This window comes from Solanum lycopersicum, chromosome 2, assembly GCF_036512215.1.
Source record: "Solanum lycopersicum chromosome 2, SLM_r2.1".
In the NCBI taxonomy this organism is placed as follows: Eukaryota; Viridiplantae; Streptophyta; class Magnoliopsida; order Solanales; family Solanaceae; genus Solanum; species Solanum lycopersicum.
Window position 1 is genome coordinate 53,008,725 of NC_090801.1, and position 21,369 is coordinate 53,030,093.

General features: G+C 30.7%; 3 protein-coding genes across 5 annotated transcripts; 1 reads left to right on the top strand and 2 right to left on the bottom strand.

Moving 5' to 3' along the window:
* Positions 1-1,469: 1,469 nt before the first annotated feature.
* LOC101253349 (biogenesis of lysosome-related organelles complex 1 subunit 2) lies at positions 1,470-5,906 on the top strand. 3 transcript variants are annotated; one of them, XM_010318837.4, is made up of 4 exons: positions 1,470-1,686; positions 3,554-3,658; positions 4,245-4,507; positions 4,700-5,906. In XM_010318837.4, exons 2-4 carry the CDS (start codon positions 3,581-3,583, stop codon positions 4,710-4,712), a joined length of 354 nt encoding a protein of 117 aa, XP_010317139.1. In that variant the 5' UTR covers positions 1,470-1,686; positions 3,554-3,580; the 3' UTR covers positions 4,713-5,906. The 3 variants fall into 3 exon arrangements, with proteins under 3 accessions (XP_010317139.1, XP_004233396.1, XP_069149538.1); XM_004233348.5 differs by having other exon boundaries at positions 5,467-5,906; XM_069293437.1 differs by having other exon boundaries at positions 5,484-5,906.
* Positions 4,952-8,338, bottom strand: LOC101253051 (uncharacterized). The gene is made up of 5 exons (XM_019212210.3): positions 7,757-8,338; positions 6,686-6,722; positions 6,369-6,605; positions 6,215-6,262; positions 4,952-5,601 (listed from the first exon to the last, which is right to left on the bottom strand). The coding sequence occupies exons 1-5, from the start codon at positions 8,056-8,058 to the stop codon at positions 5,380-5,382; spliced, it is 846 nt and encodes a 281-aa protein (XP_019067755.1). The 5' UTR covers positions 8,059-8,338; the 3' UTR covers positions 4,952-5,379.
* A 2,914-nt stretch (positions 8,339-11,252) lies between these two features.
* LOC101256454 (GDSL esterase/lipase 7-like) lies at positions 11,253-14,101 on the bottom strand. The gene is made up of 4 exons (XM_004233884.5): positions 12,982-14,101; positions 12,646-12,894; positions 12,302-12,554; positions 11,253-11,582 (listed from the first exon to the last, which is right to left on the bottom strand). The coding sequence occupies exons 1-4, from the start codon at positions 13,342-13,344 to the stop codon at positions 11,368-11,370; spliced, it is 1,080 nt and encodes a 359-aa protein (XP_004233932.2). The 5' UTR covers positions 13,345-14,101; the 3' UTR covers positions 11,253-11,367.
* Between the last annotated feature and the right edge of the window lie 7,268 nt (positions 14,102-21,369).

Here is a 21,369-nt window from a genome sequence, read left to right on the forward strand (position 1 = left end):
GATTTCTTCTCGTTTGTTCTAATTGGATGAGTTTTTGGAGAATGAATTGACTACTGTAGGTTCTAATTTAGTTTCTAGGCTAAAACTGGTCAAAACTGTTTAGTTTAGGAGTTAAAAGATGTAGTTTAGGAGTTCAACGCATAAGAAAATGACCAAATGATCCCTGACTTAAAAACTGGTGAGACCAACCGACGGGCTGACTAACGGTCTATAGATTGACCCATGGTCAACCGTCGACTAGACTCCAGAGAGGCTGAACTTGGGGTCTGATCCACGAAGCAGGACCACGGCTCGTGGTCTGACCAACAGACAGTGGGCTTGGCCGTGGGTCTATATTTAGGCAATTTCCTGTGAAGGGCTTCCACGGGCGCCACCACGCCCTGTCGTCAAGATCACGGCTTGTGAAGGGTCCCATTGTTTGACATCTAAGTTCCCGAATTGCCCGTGAGGTAGTCCACAGCCTGTGAAAGGTCCCATGGTCCACCTCTGGTAGAAGTGCTAAGTTCATGGGCAATTCAACGGACCGTGGACCCTATCACAATTCGTGAACCCTTTCGTGGTTCATTGGTTCGGGTAATTTTTCTACTGCATTTTTTTTAAGTTTGGTTTTCGAGGTGTTACAATAATAACTAACTATACATTATTAAGCACATGCATAACCTACCCTCTAGACCCCTTACATATAAAAAAAAAAAAAGATAATGCACAAGTACCCTCAATTTATGCCCGAAATCTTAGAGACACACTTATACTATACTAAGGTTTTATTACCCCGCTGAACTTATTTTATTAATAATTTTCTATCCCTTTTCAGCCTACGTGTCACTATCTTGTGGCACAACATTGGTTGACTCTTTTTTTTTCAAGCTAGTGCCGCATAGGCAGAAAAGGGGTAGAAAATTACTTATAAAATAAGTTCAGGGGGTAATAGGACCTTAGTATAGTATAAGTGTGTCTCTGGAATTTCAGACATAGGCTGAGGGGGTACTTATGCATTTTCCCTAGAAAAAATAAAAATTAAGAAACTTCTAATACATCCACTTAAATTAGAGAGAAACATTGAAAATACCTCTGACTTGGCGTGAATTATTAGTTTCATTCTCGAAATATTGACAACCTTAAAAACACAGTACCTATATGTGAATAATTCAACTTAAATACACTCTCGATCTGTCAAATGACATAGCAAGTGATCTTAAACTCTTGTAGAAGCGTGAGATTCTTAATAAAAAGTCGAGAAAACATTGAACATTTTCCCAAACTTAGCGAGAATTCAAATGTGTATTTCACTCATTTGCCAAGATCAGTGGTGTATTTAGGTACAATTAGACAAGTATATGAATGTGGTTTAGATTGTAAATAATTGAGGGACGAAACTAACGTATTTTCGATAATTAACCTACAATAGTCAATAATACATTAATTTTTTATATAATAAAATTTAATTTGGTAAATGTAAACAATAATATGCTATATTTCATGTTAAATATTGGAAAAAAATGCTCTCTTCTCAGTTTTCCGTGTTTGTAAAGTACTCCTAATATCTAATAACTGAAATACCTTGTGTGTGGCATTTCTCCGTTTGTTCACCGGCGATCATTGATTCTGTGGTGGCTCGCTCATTCTCCCTATCTAGAAGGAGGCGGCTCTCCGTTTCGTATTTGTCTCTTTCCGGTCCTCGACAAGGTATCTATACTACTTTAAGCTTTCTACCGTTTCTCTCGATTAGTTAAAAGTTCAGTCTTTCAGTAAACGGGGAAGAGTTGCAATCCATTTGTTGAAGATTATTTATTAGCCCTAATTTTGTGAAATTATTATTATTTATTTTGAATTAGGGATTGCAAATGATTGATTATATCATTACGAGTTTAATTATATATAATTTTGAGATATTTGGTGAAGATTAGATTTTGGTTGGAATTTCATATTATGGGTTTATTCCAGAACAAATTTTCCTAAAATTGGTGGAAAATGACTTATCTAATGGGCCAACGACTCAAGGTGTGTTCGGTATGATGGAAAATATATTTACACAGAACATTAAGAAGAATGTGAGTGATACTAATTCCTCAAAAAATGAAAATAGTAGTGACTAAAAGGAGATTTAGAAAGGAACATGTCAATAGATCGAGATGAGGAAACAGATGAAACTGATGGAGATGATATTTTGAAGTTGTTGCAGACTTATACCAGATGAACGATTGCTTAATACTTTTGTTGAAAGCTAGATCAACTTCTCCGACCAAAGGAGAGGAAAAATCAAAGTCTCGTGCTTGAGGGGTGTTATTCGTTGCTTATATAAGGACTGTTAGCAATTTTCTCTAGTTAGAAAAATACAGTTAAAATAGTCTGGTTTTTTGTAATTGACCTGTAATCATGTACATAGATTACTGAAAATAGCATTGTGAGTTTTGATGATTCGTTGCAGAATCTGATGATTTTAAATAGCAAAATCCCCTGTATACAAGTGGTATAACAAAAGTAGGAACTCTACTATTAGTATCCTGGAATCTCATGGTTTCACAAGAAACAAAAGACGTACTATTTTCTTCTTTCTTGGTTCAATTTGGAAAGAGGTAGAGTCTAAGAGTACAATTTGGAAAGTGGTAAAGAGTCTTGAGATATTATTCTCTCTGTCTAGTTGGATAAGCTAAGGTGCTAATACCATAGGTTCTTGCACAGTTTCATGACACAGGTTTTTGCATTTGAAACAAAAACCTTTTGTGTACTAAATTTACACATATAGTCTAATTAATCCGTGCTATATCCTTCTCCAATCTTAAATCCAAAGAAATACACATGCGTCTCTGTGTGGGTTACCTTCTTCAATCGCTCTTGTTCCTTGACATACTTTTTTTTTTGCACGTGTAATAAAAGGTACAAAAGTTTCCTCCCCTACTCAGTTACGTGATGAACTAATAAAAAATCTACTAAAAGAGCTTTATCATTTTCAACTTCTAAATTGCACAGAATTAGCTAGAGTAGTACTACGCCTTCATATAACCACTCTACGTGGCTAGACTTCCAATTTTCCAATCCTGACAACTCTTTATATCTTACATCCCAGCTATTATTTTGCTTGTATTAGCAATGATGGCTTCAGGACATGAGGCAAAATCTGTACAAAACGGTAGCAATAACTGTTCTATACATACTATCTTGATGTGTTAGTTTGAACTTTCCCTAGTTTACTCTACTCTACTTATGCTTTAAATTGACTTCTGCAGTAATTTTTCTCAATCTAGATATTCCTTTATTTGTCTTGTATCGTAAGCTCTCCAGCAATAATTGAAGGCAGTCAAATACCCTTCATAGGGTTGTCTGCCGTTGGCTATTATTTTCTTTTTCTTGTTGACCCATTAGACATAATTGTTTAAGTCAATCTCCGCATTAAAAATTTCATTCTTCCATTTTTACTGGAATATGAAAAGCAATTTTGTTTCTTTTATTTGTTTGCAGAACTCCAATACCAAAGTTCATATCTTCTGTTTTTGATTGGTTATAATTATAATTTTATATCTACCATCATTAGCCAAGTTTTGTCACCCCTCAGGCTCCTAAACGTGAACTGCTGCGAAAGATGGAGCAGGACCACTTGGCTGAGTCGCTCACTGACCTATTCACAAATGTTTCCACGATGATAAGAGGCGAGCTCCAGGTATAAGAAAGTTTTTGTGTGTATTATTTTTCCCAAACAGTGCTGCTTCATATATCGTCAATTCCCTTTTCTTTTCTTTCATTAGGGATGTGAGGAGAGGGGTTTCTCATTTACAGGAGTTTTTTTTTGGTAGAATTTTTTTTTACAGGGGTTCTCATGTACAGGAGTTGATAAACTTCGGTAGATGTTAGTTTTTCTTCATTTTCATTTGTTTTCCCAAACCTTTGTGTCTTGCTAAATACGTCACTAGTGTTGCACTTAAATGTAGCAGGATGGACCGAATTTTCGAAGGGAATTAATCATCCATTACATGTTTCTAACAGTAATCCTACTGCAATGCTTCCATCCCCATAACAACTGAATAATTCACCTTAGTAGTCAGCTTAGAAATAATTTGCAAGTGGAAAATTGCTTTTTGAAGAGTGATAAATGTGTAATTCAAAAATGATCAATTAATGATGTAACTATTTATTGCAAGGAGAAAATACTTGAAATTTTTTATTTCATAGTTGTCATTCCTACCATTGGTATATTAAGAACTATTATTGCAGAACGATCTTATGCTGCTTTGTTCATTATCTCCCAGGAAACTAACAATGTACTTGAACTTGTGGAGAAAATGAATACAAGAGTTGCTGAAGAATATAAAGGCTTTGGAGATGTGGCTTCAGGATTGACCATCTTTGTGGAGCAATTGAAGTGTAAGAGTGGCAGATTTGACGAGTATGTTCAACAGATTGACACAATTGAACAGCAAGTTACAGAATTTGAAGCTGTAATTTCGATGCTTGACAAGTATGTTTCACTGCTGGAATCCAAAGTGCAATCTGCTTACCAAATTCCTCCACCGTGAGTCAACAGTTCCTTTTTATCTTTTTGTTTCCATTGCAATACCCTAAAACCTGTTCCTTGATTTAGTCAAACTTGGGTTTTGTATGTTATCATACATATAACAAGAAAATGTATTTACCAACCGTTCTATCCCAAACAGGAGAATATTTGAATGGTATTTTTTCAGTTAGCTTGTTCATCTTATTGCAGTTTTCTCAGATAATGGCTGTACTCTTCTTTTACATTTACGTGTTCTCACTTCTCGTCTGCTGCAATGCTCTTGATGTTTTACATTCTGGGTTGGGAGAAGTAAAAATGGAAATGAGATGGATTCACATAAGCTTTCGCCCATGAAATGGCGTTCCCTAAGATGTAAATGAAGGGAAGTGGAACCAAAGAACATAATACTTTTTGTCAACTACAAAAACAGTTAATCACCACAGCACTCAAAAGACAGAGGTATCTGGAGAAAGAATTTTCATTAGTAACTGGAAAATTCTACACTCTTGAAGCAATTGAAAATGCAAAACACTTAATACAAGATCAAAATATCAACAAGAAATTGCCACCAGTAGCATCCTTCATTTGTTAAAGCAGTGATCACGCTTAATACAAGATCATGCTAATTAGTACAAGGAAACAAAAGATGCAAAACACTCTTAGCCAGCTAATATAATATGACAGAGCAATGTTGTTTCTTGCTTTCTTTGGTGGTTCTGGATCCATGTTCTAGCTAAACTTTTCATTCATGTCCATGCTAGTTCTCGTTATATATCTCTTCGATCAGTGTTTTGCTGGTATGCTTTTCACTCTCTTTTCTGTACTTGATCTAGATTTCTCCGTCTGCTATGTGCATGGCTTGCATCTACAATCTGTGCTATCTTGACTTTTCAAGGTTTTTCTATTTGGTCCATACTTTGCGCATTTCCATTGGTAGAAACTGTTGATTTCTCAATAGCTGATATGAACTTCTTCAGATGTTTTATGTACTCAGGATAGAGCTCTAAATCACAATGGTTACCTCCTTCAACCCACAACGGGTCATATTTTTGCTTACATAGATCAAACAGCTGCTTACCATGGGAACAATCCACAACATCATCTGCGGTGCCCTAGAAATGTCAAGAAAGTCATATGGGGATGTCAGCAGGCAATTGTAGAATCAAGCGCCACCATTGCAGTTCTAAGGAGTCAATACATCCAAACTACAGGCCTTCTATCTCAACCATTCCCTCTGGTTTTGACTCATTTCCTGAGGATAGCTAGATGATATAGAATAATGTTTTCCTGCTATTATACTATTCTCTAGCTGGGTAAACGATCAATTGAAAAACGAGGGCATAACTTCATGATTAATTACTAAAAAGAAGACCTTTATCAATGAAATCATGCAAGGAAAAGAAAAAAAGTGAAGAAAGTAAATTCCCAGAAAATAGTGGTTAAGCGTAGGAGCTGACAGGGGAAGACTAGAGAAGGAGAGGCATAAGGGAGTAAATTGAATTGTTACATCCCTCGTGAGATTTATCCGACCTCTAATTAGTTCCCCACAAAGAATAAACCGCGACATAGAAGTGACTCATCAGTCCCTAATCAAAGCTCAGAGAGTAACAAGTGAATCAATTTGGCTAATTTATTGACAGTTACTAATCCATGACAACAGAAAAAAAAACACATTTAAGGTAGTATCAGGTATGATATACTTATGATGGGAATATGGATACTCACATGAATAACGAGGACCGGACATTCAACCAATGGTATCTTGTCAATGTTCTGAATGAGGAAAAGAAAGAAAACAGCTAATTAGAAGAAGAAAATACAGAAAACTAAAATTTGGTCAAATAGAGCTCCACGTAACTACCACAAACAGAAGCCTAACCTTAAATATGTCAAACCAGTATGTCCTCTTAACTGGATGCAGGACACGAACTCCAGAGAGTATCGGGCTGTGCAGAACCAGTCCCCTCAATCTTGATAAGCGGGATCCCATATCTACTGTTGGTCCACTACCAACAGACTGTCCATACAATATTATATCCTCCTCTTTCACCCCGTATGTCTCTTCAAGACACTTATATGCAGCTTCTATGTCGGCATAAGTGTTCTGCTCACTTGGCTACAGAAAAATAAGAACACAGAGTCATATACTTTCATCTCAAACAACTTAATTAAATCATCTAAAAAAATATTCCATACCTTGCCAGTGGACTGGCCATACCCTGAATAGTCATACCTGCCAGAAAGGAGAGAAAACTCAGAAATATGAAGGTGAGTTTAACTTCAAATATGTACAGCCTTTTTGGCATCCCTTTTTATTGTTTTTCAACTGTAACATTAGGGACCGGATTTAAAGTCACAACTTTTATTGCTTCACAGAAGACTTAGCAAGCTTTCCTAAACCTCGCAGCTTCTCTTCCTCCAAATTTCATTAAAATATAATCTGGTACTTCTAATAAAGGAGTGAAGGAAGAGATCAAATGGGAAGGAAAAATGTATTTGATTCCCAAGATGAGCTCGAAATAATATGCGAGCTGGCATATGTCAAAAGTTAAATGTGTTACTTTGTATAAACCACACAACCAAGAAACAGCAAAGCTTAGGTCTTAACAATAGAAACATTTTTTTTCCAACATTAATGCATATACACCAGGTCAGACTGGAAAGCAAAATCCCAAATCCATTTCAAAGTTTAACAGCAACATCAACTTTGCAGAAAGGGAACAACTATCAATCACAAAAGTTAGAACATCAGTTATCAACTAGCCTTCTCTTCACATGTAAAGATCACAAACAAAGTGATTAAGAACAGTAGATATCACATTCGCATCATCGTTGTTGACACATGTTATTGTGATACAAAAAGGTTACCTCCAGCATGTACAAGCTTATCCCCTGAGTCACTAGATGCACCTCATTAGGCTTAAGGTAGCTTAATTCTATTCTAAATTGTCAAACACATGCATAAAATAGTCACAGATTATGTAACCCACTGTCAGTAATAGAGGCTAATCCAGATTCAGGAATTATTATGTAACATACAGTCACAAACACGAACTACAGATAGACTATGTCCAATAGACCCTTGTGGTTCGACCCTTCCCTGATATCGAAGTGCAGTCTCTGCTTTTGAATTCCTGAACCAACTCTACCAGACAGCAAAAAAAAAGAACAGGATGTCTCCAATTGACTCTACAACACAAAAGTTTTCTCTAACACAACCTAAATTATCAAATATTCTGAATCTCAATAATACAGAGAGAAGAATACCCCATCAAATTGACCTGGAGATGGAGACTGAGTTCTGTAAACAAATCGTACATCTGCCCTAAATCAGCAGCGTTTCCATGTGAGTAAAGCACGGTCAACTTCGCGGCCGGATTTCTCACGTACATAGCAATAATCTCCGTCCCCTTCTTCGTCTCTAGCTTCAAAATGTCAACGTCTTCCCCTTGAACCACCTCTGTCATCTTAAGTTTTCCGGTCGATTCTTCCACCACCACCCCATACGACGGTGGATTAGGCGGAAAAAAAGCAAACTTTGCCGCCATAGACGACGTTACAGCTCCCATCCCTCCCCCAAATCTATAAATGTTGAAAAATTTCAAAAACTTACCAGAATAGCTACATGAAAATCCTGCAAATTTCTTATGCAGATGGTTGTAAGGTTTTCCGGCGAGTGATGATCATGACGGGTTGAGACGAATGGAAGCTGTACCGAGAAAATCAGATTTTTTTTTATTTGGAGAAAATTATTTTTTGTTTTTCAATTTGGGTGGTGGTTTTGTCGAGACGTGGCAGCACGTAGTAGATTGTAAAATTTTGTACAGCTACGTACGTAGAAATAGCATGACCATATTTTAAAAAGAGGAACTCAAAATTGTCTCATTACTTTTTATAGCTATAGTTTAATATTATAATTATCAGATTACTCTTTATAATTATAGTTTAATGTTACAATTCGTATCTACATGTTATAAGGGAGAGAGAAGCGAGCGAAATTGAGAAAGGAAGAAAGAGAGGCGATCGAGAGTAGAGCAGAGAATGGAAGAGGGGTGAATTGTATATGTATATCGGTTGGATAATTGTATATTATATAGGCTTAAGTCATATTCAGCACCCTAAAGTTGTCCGCATATTTCTCTTGAACACCTGAATTGAGATTTGTACCTATTAAACACCTCTAGTAGTTTAAATTGATACCACTTAAGCACGTTTTGCCTACATGACACTTTAAATGTGAATCACGGCAAATGAGCGCGTGAAAACATATCTTTAGACATTTTAATTTTTTTTTTTAAAAAAAATCTCTTTCTTCTTCCTTAAGAAGGTTACAGTCACTTTCTACGGCAGCCACCATTGCTGCCGCGACCATACGCCTTCTTCTTCATACATACTTTTCTCCCGCCTCATTTAAGTCGTTGTTACTATCATCTTCGTCATTAACGTCGCTGCTCAGTCAATTTTTTTCTTCAAATCTATATGCTTGGTCATGTTTTTTCTTCAGTTTTAGAATGAATTGGTTGTGTTTTTTTTCTTCAAATCTTGGACTAAATTATTTTTTATGGATTTGTGAAAGAAAGCAAGGTTACAACGCCATTAAGGTCGCCGCTCAGTCGTAATTTTATTTATTTTGAATCTCAATCTTCCAGGATTGATTCCAATGGATGGCAGCACCGCGGTAGGGGAAGACTATTTGGTGGGTGGATGGTTGGGTTGTCAAGGGTTACATAACAATTATTTTTTAAACTTTAAAATATTTTTTTTTCTTTTTCTTGTTTTTTTAATAATATTTTTGACCCACATGACATATGTCATAATTTAATTTGTTGTTGTGTCATGTCATCGCGAGTGTATCTCACTCACTTAATATTTGGGGTTGATTATTAATAAAATGTCAAATAGGTATCAATCTGAAGTATTAGAGGGGTTCAATAGGTACAAATCTTAGTTGAAGTGTCCATGTGAAATCTCCAGACAACTTTAAGTGGCCGCATATGACTTAAGCCTATTATAGATATACATTTGTGTATAGGTAAAATATCTGATACACCCTTATACTTGTATCAATTTGTATTCTGAACCCTCATACTTACACTTTGGTCATCTGGACCCTTAAACTCAATAAAACACAATTTAATAAAGTCCTTTGACCGTTGACCAAACTTATGTGTGTATTAAATATCTGAGTTGATAAAAGTGCGTGACCTAACGCATTTTAAAGCGAGTGAACAACTTTCTTAGGTTAAAAAAAATAAAATTATAAAATAATTTTTTTTTAAAAAAATAATTAAAAAGATATTTTTTCTTCCCAAAGCTAATTGCTTTCCCGACAACTTTAGCTTTCTTTTCTTCCATATTTTCAATCTTTCACAGAAATTCTGGATGAATTTTTTAACTCGGGAAAATCTTCTTCTAACCCTTTAACTTGTTTTCTTCTAATCTCTTTCGCTTGAAATTTTTGGATATCTTCTTCGATAACTCAACAAATCTCATTTTAATCCCTTAAACATTTATTTTTCAATCTATTTTGATAACTCAAGAAAATTTTAGGTAAGATTTGAGTAAATTTAGACAAGTTTCATGACATATATTGGTGTGAAATTGTATTTATAGACAATTTAGAGTGTGAAAATAGTAGTCGGCTTTGGATTACAGAAATGTTTTTGGCCAGATATGGTTGTGCGTGGCTAGATTAATGTGTGGTGGCTAGTTACGCCAAATTTCTGTTTCCGTTGAGATTTTTCAAATATTTTTCAAAACAAACCTTGAAAAACTTTTACACTCCCAAACCCCACCAGTAGCCGGCGACCAAAAAATGAATGGCGGCAACATTCTAGAAATGATCGGAGTGGAGATCATCGGAGTAATGCCACCAATATCCATTTGCATGTTGTTATTATTGTGGAGGTTGGAGGAGGAAAGAAATATAGTGGTGGTGTATCTGAGATGAAAAAAGGTGAGGGAGAAAGTATATGTGATTTCGCCGACAAAAATGACGATGACCGATGAACGTTGACTTTCTTTTGGTTGTAAAATAGTGAAAATAAGGAGAAATAGAAATGCCAATAATAAATTAAAATGTTATTATTTTACATTTTCTAAAATAATTTTGGTTAATAATTGTTAAAATAGTTATTAAATAATTATGACACGGCATTAATATATCTGATGTGGATATGACATGTCAATTATATAAAGGAGAATGGCTACACACATTGTTGGAAGCACTGAAAAGTCTCATTTTAATTGAGTTTAAGGGTCCAGATGACAGGTTTAAATAGAAGGGTTCAAAATACAAACTGATACAACTATAAGGATCCATCAGACCATTTTGCCTTTGTATATATGGCAAGTGAGATTGGGAGAGGGAGGAGAGAAAGCAAGCGAGATTGGGAGAGGGGAGAGAGGCGAGTCAGAGAGGGCATAGAGTGGGAGAGAGATAAATTGTATATGTGCATCGGTTAGATAAATATGTATTTGTATATTCTAGCGAATTATACATATACAAATGTGACTAATTATATAAACGCGAAATCAACCACGTGATTAATGCATAATGTTAGTTGCGAGTGATAATTATAGCAAAATATAACTATGATGAATAATTAAATAATATAAATTTGTTTAACCGCATAATTTTCTTTTTTTAAAAAATATATATATACATATTCTTTCAAAAGAAAAAATTATACTCATATCTCCTAGCCATTTTCATAATGTGATAATACTTTTAAATTTATAATCAATAGTAAAATAATTTTTCATTATCACCATATATGTAGTAATTTGTCCAAACTAATTAAGTGCTCAGCATATACAAATCTTATTAGGAATTTTTTTTTTCTTCAATAAAAGTAAATAAATTAAAAAGTGTGTAATCAATTTTCCACAAGTTCCTTAATATTTTTGGGAATACAAAGAGATGTTTCATTGAAACATTTAGTAGCTATAACTCTGTATATTGTTTCAGTAAGATGATAACCATCCCAGAAGTAGTGTTTATCAGCGTCTCGACACGGCACAAGTTCTGGTATGCATGCTGATGTCCCATTTCCCCAAGTGATGCAACATGGACTTGTTGGATCCATTAAACCTACAAACACAAAAATAATTAAAAAAAAATACGTTTATAATGTTTCAAATTTCATTGATTAAGTTTTTTGAATCACTTTATAGTCGTCTTATCGGATATTTCCTCCGTTTCAAAAAGCATGGTCTAGTTTGACTTGAAACAGAGTTTAAGAAAAGAAAGAAGACTTTTTAATCTTGTCGTTCTAAATTAAAGTTATGTCAAATGTACCAAAATGTCCTTTGTTCTTGTGGTGTTAAACATGTCACGTGGAAAGTTAAAGTTAAAGTGTTGCTAGAAAAGAAAAAGGATCATTCTTTTTTAAACAGACTAAAAAAAATAGAATCATTCTTTCTAAAACGGAAAAAGTAAATGTCATGATTTAATCGACTTTAGGACTAAAGCAGGAGAAGAAATATCCTTATTAGAGTAAAAAGTCATTCAAATAAATTTAAATTAGCAGAATCAATTTTATGACCAACTCAAAAATAAGTTGTTGTACAAAATAAAAGCACATCAAGCTAAATGCTAATTATTCTATATTTCACATGAAATAAAAATTATTCACCAAATGTTTATCTACAAACCCGCTCCTAATAGAATCTTCTCCATAGCCAGATCTCAAAGATGATTAACTTCAACTTCCATATGAAAAATACACTTTAAGCATTGGCCAATATTTATACAATTTGACGTTTAAAAAAAATATGACAAATAATTTAAGACGAGAGAAGAAATATTACCATAAACAGAAGGATTGATGATGGCATCGTAGCCGAGCCAGTGACCATGGCCAAGAATAAAAGCAGAGCCTTGAAGAGTCGAAGTGAGATTTTTTAGCATGTCACTCAGCTGATTGTTGAAAATTACTGCGAGAGCGTTATAATCTTCGTTGCAACGTCCATTAGGTCGAAGCTTCTTTGTAAATGATGGAATACAACCAATTGGTCCTATCTCAAACATTATTATCTTTCTTGCTCCCAGTCGATATAATCTCTGCACAAATGATCCATAATCAAAATAAAATCATTTATCTTAAAACTCAGAGTATATCAATCTTCAAATCGTAAAAATGAGATAAGCTTGCCTGAAGTTGTTGAGAGAGTGTATCAATGAGAAGTTTAGCAAATGAATCAGGCGTATAGCGTTTGCTCGTCCCATAAATATTTGGCTGTAAATAGTTATTTACATAGTCATTGTTGCCTGTAGACACCACAAAAATCGATCGAGACAAATAACTCGAAAACTCTTCAGGATCATCAAACTTTCTGGGCAATTCTCGCTCTACCGTTCTTTGGAATAAATCAACTTGCTCCGAAAAATGCAGGCACTTTCCCTACCAAAAAAAAACAAAAGAAACTTTCATTTGAAGAATTTTGTGCATCAATTTCTACTAACATTTAAAAAAAAAAAAAAAACTCACGATGAAATTTCCTGTATAAGGTAAAATCCCGCAGGATCCAGATGCATAATTTAACCCAGTGAGTTTTAACGATCCTCGTAAACTCAAATAAGGCGGAGAAAATGGCAATCCGAGAAATTCAGCAATAAAATCAGCAACAGTTTTTCCATTGGTAAATCTTCCAGTAGCTCTGCCTCCGTCAAAATTCGAACCATATGGTTTAAAATCAGCCTTAGCTAAAGTTGGCAAAACATTATTATTTCCACTGTCAAATATTGAATCCCCAAATACATACAATGCTGGTGCGAGAGGAATTTCTGATTTTACTGATTCAAAATACATCAACAGGACTATAATCATTGCTAAAAATTTGAATTTCTCCATAACTATATTATTGTTGTTTGTATAATCAATTTTTTTTTTTGAAAGTGAATTTGAGGATATAATGGGCTTTATATAAGCAAGAAATGTGTGATAGTAATCTGGAGTCTGTTATTACTTTATTCTCTTTTTTTCTTAAATAAAGTTACACCATCTCCACGTTTTTTCTCTTCCATATATCTATGTTTAATTTGTTTCATTGGCGGGAATTTCACGTTTGTGTTAAAATTTTGGATAAATTGTCACAACTTAATTTGTGTGTGATTTTATTCGGGACGAGTAGTTTGATTATGTATATTTGAACAAGCTTTTGTGTTGTATTACGCTCAAAGACCATTTCTTAACATAATATTTAAGTCAGGTTTATTTTTATTTGAGTTCCCGATATATACTCTAGTGATTAATCGGTCCGTCAATATCTTCAATTTAAATATACCTTTATATCAAATTTCTTAAAGAAAAGGTTTGAGTTGTGTTCTTGTGAATATTCTAGAGAAGTCATTGACGTTGATTGTGTGATTGATCATATTTTTCATGCACTCGATCAGTTCCTATCTTTGTTGTCGTTATGCACACTTTTATGTTTATCAAGTAATTTTTAGCTTTTTTAACATTCTTCAGTGGTAGTTTCTCCCAAGGGGTGGCTCGTTAGTTTTTAAAAAAAGTCATTTGTCTCAGGTCCTCAACTTTAGGGGTTCTACTTTTTATTTAATTAGGTAAAATTAAAAAAAATAAAATCTCATATAATAAATGAGAAACGGATAAAAAAAATTAAATTAAATGGAAAGGTTAAAAGGCAATAGTGATTAGCTTTTCAACTTTTTATTTTCAATAAAAAGTTGTGTACTTTTTTTTAATGTACACATTATCTTTTTTTTTAATTTTATTTTTATATATTTTATCCTCCTCTCCTCTATTTCTTCTCACTTTCTCCTTTCTAATGTTATATCTTTCTTAGTTTCTTATTCAAAGTTTAAGAACGAAGTTGCTCTTAATGATAGTTTATATTTTAAATTTGGAGAAAAAATATATTACAGCAACTCCATTCATTTCGAAATCAAGTCTTCATGACTTTTGAATATGGTAATATCATACTAATTTCTAATATTATTTTTATTTTATGTCTTATGTTTATTATATTTTTTTAATTTGATATTGTAAATAGTGTTTAAAATCGTCAATGTTTCAAGAAAGATTAAGTGGTTTGACTATATTATCGATTGAAAAGGAATTATTAGGAGAGATTAACTATATAAAAATTATTAACAACTTTGCATCTCAAAAAGCTATAAAAATAAATTTAAAATAAAATCATTTATATATTTTTTTAAGGCCTCTAGTTTGATTTTGGCCGTAGGCCACCAACGGATTTGAGTCGCTCCTGCTCCCAAGTTAAAATAGAGCATGACTATATATTAGGCTTTATGGTTTAACTCATGTAACACATTTCAAATTTTGATATTTAAATAAGTTTATTGTTTATCGTAAATATTTTATATGGGGCCTAACTCACCGGTGACTTTCTAAACTTGACAGCAATTTCCACTTATACACTTTAACTAGGATTTATTCATTTTAAACACCTCATATCAGCTGACTCCCAAATGCATGGCTATTAGCTTATGCGCATCTTCTTACTAGTTGTTTATAAGTTAGGCCGAAATTTTAATTTATATTGGTGCATGAACCCCTATTTGGATAAGGTAGGGTTACAAAAATCAAACCTGAAAATTGAATTAAAATACAAATCGAGCAAATTGGAAAAAAAATTGATTAGTGGTTTGGTATTGAAAACATCTCAATTATACTTAGTTTGATTCTAATTAAAAGTTAACTCGAGATCAAATTAATCCGACATTATATATAATTTTAAAATTGTATCTTATGCATAAAAATATTTACTTATATATAATTTTAAAATATTTCTTATACTTTTTATTTTTAACATGCTATTTTAAGTTTGAATAAAATTTTGAATCAAATAAAGTTTATTGTTCATAAATGTCAGTAACTTTAATAAAGCTCAAATCAAACTCAAATTAATACTAATGCTTATAGAGAAAAAAATTAATGCAACAGTACGAATGACAATAATGTTGAATATGTGTTATTTAGGTTTACATTGATTTAGACATTTATAATCTAATTTTAGAAATTCTCTATTTAGTCATGTCATAATTAATACTTATTAGACTTATTTTAACATGATTTAGTCTTTAAAATTATGATCGTTTTCATTATGTCTTATTAATTTACAATATTTCTTTTATGCAATTTCAATTCAATATTATTTTTTGTTGAGTATTTAAGTGTACTCCCTCATCTCATATTTTATATTATTTTTCTTAAGAAACATCTTATATAGTTGCATTTTTATATACATTTGAAGTGCAAGTGTTTATTATATGTTTTTAGAATACTTTATTGGGAAAATCCCAAAAAAGTATGAAACCCCCCAAAATAATGAGGTTAAAATCTAAGTTTTGTTTCTTTGATTTGGTTTATAGATTTAAAATTTTGACACAAATATTTTAATTTGATATTTGAAAAATATGAACCAATCTGATCATATATATATATATATATATATATATATGATCAGACACCTCTAACACTTAATTTGGATGGTTGTTACATATTGTTTCATAATGTATCATATTATATTGTATAAATAGTTTTGGATAGACTGTATTGTTTTTCATTGTTACATAATGTCTGTCACACATCCATAATTTTATTGATAGACCTACCAAAAAAAAGTCGAGTACATGGTCGAGCTACTATGTAAAGGTAAAATAACACATTAAATATGATTGTTAAGTAATAAATAAAGACAAAATGAGAAGAGAATATTAAGCTAGCGTTTGGCCATAGATTTTCAAATATTATATGAGTGAAAATTTGGGTGAAATTTCACCATGTGTTTGGCCATAAGATTTGGGAAATATATTTCACCTTTTTAGAAAAATATGATTTATACACACAAGTTTTAAAAACTATCAAAACTAACTAAAGGTTTGTGTTACAAGTCAATTGGATGTTTGTTACAACAATAACAAATAGTGTCCATGACACTAAAGCAATGTGGTAATTTGGAGTGAGTGCAACAAGAATTATTCCATACATCGTGAAGTAGACAAAGCACATGACTTTATTACCTAGAGCCAATTTTTAATAATTTTCATCAACAATCATATCATTATTTAATATTCACTAAATATTTCATCACTATTTTGGTATCCACATAAAAAATTATGTAATAAAACACATGCAACTACTAAAGAGGGTGTTTTTGTAAAAGATAAAAGATTGGGGTAAAATTTAATTTTTAAAATATCCCAAATAATGAGATTTTGCCCAAATACTAGAAAAAAACTAGTATTTGGAAATTTGGGATATTTGCCAAAAATATTTGTCAAATAATGGCAAATTATATGGACAAACATTATTTGCCAAATTTTTCCAAATATTGTTTGAAAAATTAATGGCCAAACGGGCCTTTACACAACACATTCACACCAAATCGATCGTTACATAAAATGAATCATTTTGTCATTACGGAACAATGAATTTAATTGATACAATATAATAGAATGTAAGTAACAATCAAAACAAACATTATATTTAAACTACGATATAATAGGGCAACAACCATCCAAACAAGGTGTTAGTTTTTTTACCAATTTTCATTCGATGTTGACTTTCTTTTTGGTTTTCATTTTGGTGTCTAGGGTGTTCGTGATTTGGTTTGGATCTGTTATTAGTTAAAATCAAAATCAGACCAATCTAGTTGATTTTTTGAATTCCTAAAATCAAACCAAAAAAAAATAAAGGTCGGTTTGATTATCGTCAGTTTGATTTAGTTTTTTTTTGTTTTTTTTTCGATTTGAAAGTAATCAAGTTTTTTTAGAACATACATATATTGATGGACACAAACTAGTACATGAATAGTCCACAAGAAAGCTATTGTCGGTTCAATTAAGCAATTAAGCAATACAAGAGTTATTATTCCACGAACACAGTGATTCGATAAAGAGAAAATGAGATTATCTTATGTGAGGTAGGGTAGATAAAGACTAAAATAATGAATTTGGACTTGAACATAGATTGTAATAGTTAAGCTAGAATTTAAGTGTTGGAATTGAGTAAATTGTAAAGTTGAATACTCAAATTAATCAAAATCTAATAAAATATTTATATTTTATTTATGAATGATATATAAATAATTATAAAATGTACAGATCTAATTTATCGATTTGTTTTGGTTATTTTTGCGACTGATTTTTGGTAAATTCAAAACAAACCAAATAGTTATCGATTTTCAAAATTTAAAACCAAACCTAACCAAATCAAGTATCTTTTTTTTAAGTCGATTGGGTTTGGATTGCGGGTGAGTTTGATTTTTTAACCATAACTACAAATTACCATACTGATTATGATACCCACATTGAAGCTCGACTATATTTGAACTTGTGCCACGTAAGATACATTCAAGGAGAAACGCTCCCTACCAAAGACTTTTTTTATTTCTAGAGCTCAAGTCTGAAATATATGATTATGATTTTTTTTAAAAAAACTTTATCTACTGAACCACGTTCTTTGAACGTGATAGATGTTAACTTTTTTTTTTAATATGTATAATTGTTCTTCTATAAGAGGTACAAATCGATAACTTAATAACATTCTAAGTTCAAATTGATTTTTAAAAAATAAAAATAAAAAAAAGAAGTAATTAAATTTGGAGCTCAATAACAGAACAATAAATCTATATATATATATATATATAAATGAGGATCATAGAGGAGGTGATGTGGCACCTCTCTATGACCTCCATTCATTTTTTCTTTTTTTTTTCTTTTAGTTGACATTTTTTCTTATTTTTTTCAATTATTTTTTTATATATATAAACTTATACCTCTTTAATTATATAAATTCTATTCTTAAATTAGTATTAATAATATTCATATCCCTCAAACCTTTTATATTCATAATCTCTTAAACCTTTCATATTCATAACTTCTAATTATTTAATGTGAAAAGTTACATTAACACTATAAAATCACACTAAAATTGTTTGTTATTTTGTAGTCATCTTTGGTAGAGAATTAGTGGAAGAAATGTTACAATATTTGTAAGCTTTGAAGTGCATTATTTTTTCAAATATTATTTCATATATTACTTTTAATTAGCAAGTAAGGCTAATATGTCATCATATTTTTATTTCTTCTAGATAAATTATTTTGTTTTGTTATCTTTGAGATTTATTTTATGACTATTAATGTATTTGTTATTATTTTTCTTGACTCTTGTATATAGGATGAAATGATAACATCAAGCGATGAAGATTAGTGGATTTTGAGTTAAATATATTGATTATTTGTCCAAAATGATTATGTAGGAGAATTTATGATTAAATGTAATTTTTCCTTATTCTTTATGAGATATAATATTTTATTTTGTTAACTTTGAGATTCATTTTAGGACTAATAATTTATTTGTTATTATTTTTCTTGACTCTTGTATATAGGATAAAATGAGAACATTCAGAGATGGAGATTAATGGATTTTGAGCTATGTAGTGATTATTCTTTATTTTTTTAGGTCCTTAAGAAGTAATGTTTCTATTATATTATTTCCTTTTGAATTATTTATATTTTGTCAAAAATGATTATATGTGTTTAAATGTAATTTTCTCCTTATTCTTTATTTTTTTCTTCTTTTGGTAGATAATTTTTCAACTTATTTAATCAGATTTGCCGATTATAGAAGATATATCTATAGTGAAAATGGTTAGACATTCTTGCATAATTTGAGTTTACAATGAAAAATAATTTGATATGTCTAATATAATTACAACTCTTTCTTTGTTGAATCATACATTTAATATTATTTGTTTATGTTCATGAAGATAGAAATCTTGAGTTTTTTTAATAAAAAAACATCTAATGTATTCTCCTTAGACCTCTATATGATTCTTAGATAATTAAACTATATATAATGATAACATTCTTCAAAAATAATTATTTGTTTATGTAAATTCATCTCTCACTATTTTATTGATAATATTAGTTTATTGTGTTTGTTACTTATAATATTTTAAAACATAGAAGTAGAAATCGATATGCTACTTAAAGAAATATGTGCATATACTTTCATAATCCGGTGAAACAATTTTTATTAACAAAAATGATAGAACATAAGAATGTAAAGTTAATTTATTATTTTTAAAATACACATGGTTTTATCAAAAATAAATTATTTATTAATATCTAAAATTACAATTCTTAAATTTTTCATTTTTGTTGTTTTTCTTAGAATATTTCAAGCTGTTTATTAATAAGTCTTTATGTTTTCATATTTGTTATTTGTCGGGAGTTCTTAAGTTATTTCAAAATTACAATTAATTTATAATTTTAAAAATTTAGTTGGTTTCCTACCTTTCTATTTACTTATAATAAAATATTTGTCTCAATAACTCTAATTTGTTTGTTTTCATTTTCTACAGTTAATGTTCTTTATTAGTGTAATAATGTACAAATATTACTTTTATTATGTTACAAAAGTTCAAAGTCATATTATTAATCCTCTTAGTTACTGTGACTTTTTATTCTTAGGAATTTATTATGTTAAATGTAATATTTATTTAAAATGTGAAATACATTTTTTAATATTTTGTGTTTAAGACAAACAAAATTTTAAAAAAAATAGGAATTGTGTATGTGTCATTTTCTTGAATCTTTTTTTCGTAGTTAATTCTCTCTTTTGTTCTCTTTTATGTTATTTTTAAATTTTACATTTTTTTCTAATATTAGTTGTCCCAAAAATAATTGGATATCTAAACCTAATTATAATGATGATGATGATGATAATAATAATAAGTATGAAATTTAACTAATTACGATTTTTAAACTTTTCTTTATTTAAAATTTAATTATTAAAAAGTTATTAATACAAATATTAAATTAATCTAATATTGTACAATAAAAATATTTAAAACATGTGATGATTGGGTCATGACGAGGACAAGTAATAGTAATTGTGGATATTGATTTATAATAGCGTTGGCTAACTATATAGTCATGAATACTAACTATAAATAGCAATCCGAGTTATACATTGCCGAAAAATTATACTAAGAATATAATTTATAAAATTACAAATAAGCATAAAAGAACGATTAGATTTAAAGTTTATATAAATATATATAAATTATACTAAGAAAATCTCAAATAAGAAAGAAAAAAATGATCAGTTACATTTAAGTAGTTCTAATATTACCCAATTCTTATTAATTATTACCTTCCCTTTTTCTCTATAAAATTTATTTTAATATTTACCTTTTCGAAGTTCACATATATTGATTTCTTAATAAATTTCATACTTAATCTAAATATTTTTCATAGTTTCTCTTCTATAAAATTATGTGATTAACAAAAAATTCTTTTTATTAAAGTAATTATTGATATTAATATGAAATTTTATTTTAATTTTTTTCATAACCGCGCGAAGTGCGGCTAAGTACACGGCTAGAATATCACGGATGAATTCAATGTCTTATTTAAAATTCTCACTTGGTCCTTTGGAGGAGCTATTATACTAAAAAAATAATTGGGAAAATTTCATATATAGAAAACATATTTTATGAAATAACATTTTATGGGTATAGTTTAATTTGTTATGCATCTTCAAATTTGTATAAAATACTTTTATTTTATTTTTAATTTATATAAAATTTTATTTTTTTAGTTAATAATAACAGTAACACTAAATACGGCAAGAATAAATTTAAATAATGTCATGATTTAAGCTAAACATTCAAAATCAAATATTTTTTCAAAAAAGAATTCTAAAGCGATAGAAAGACGATCCCAGCTTGTTTCTGCGCATCACTGAAGCATCAGATTAATCAACTTTTTGATATATTCGACGACATAAAATTTTTCATTGAAGGAAACTTCATGTTTTGAAATGCATATAGCATACAATTGTTTAGTATATTTGAAATACCTGAATTATAAAATGATTTTT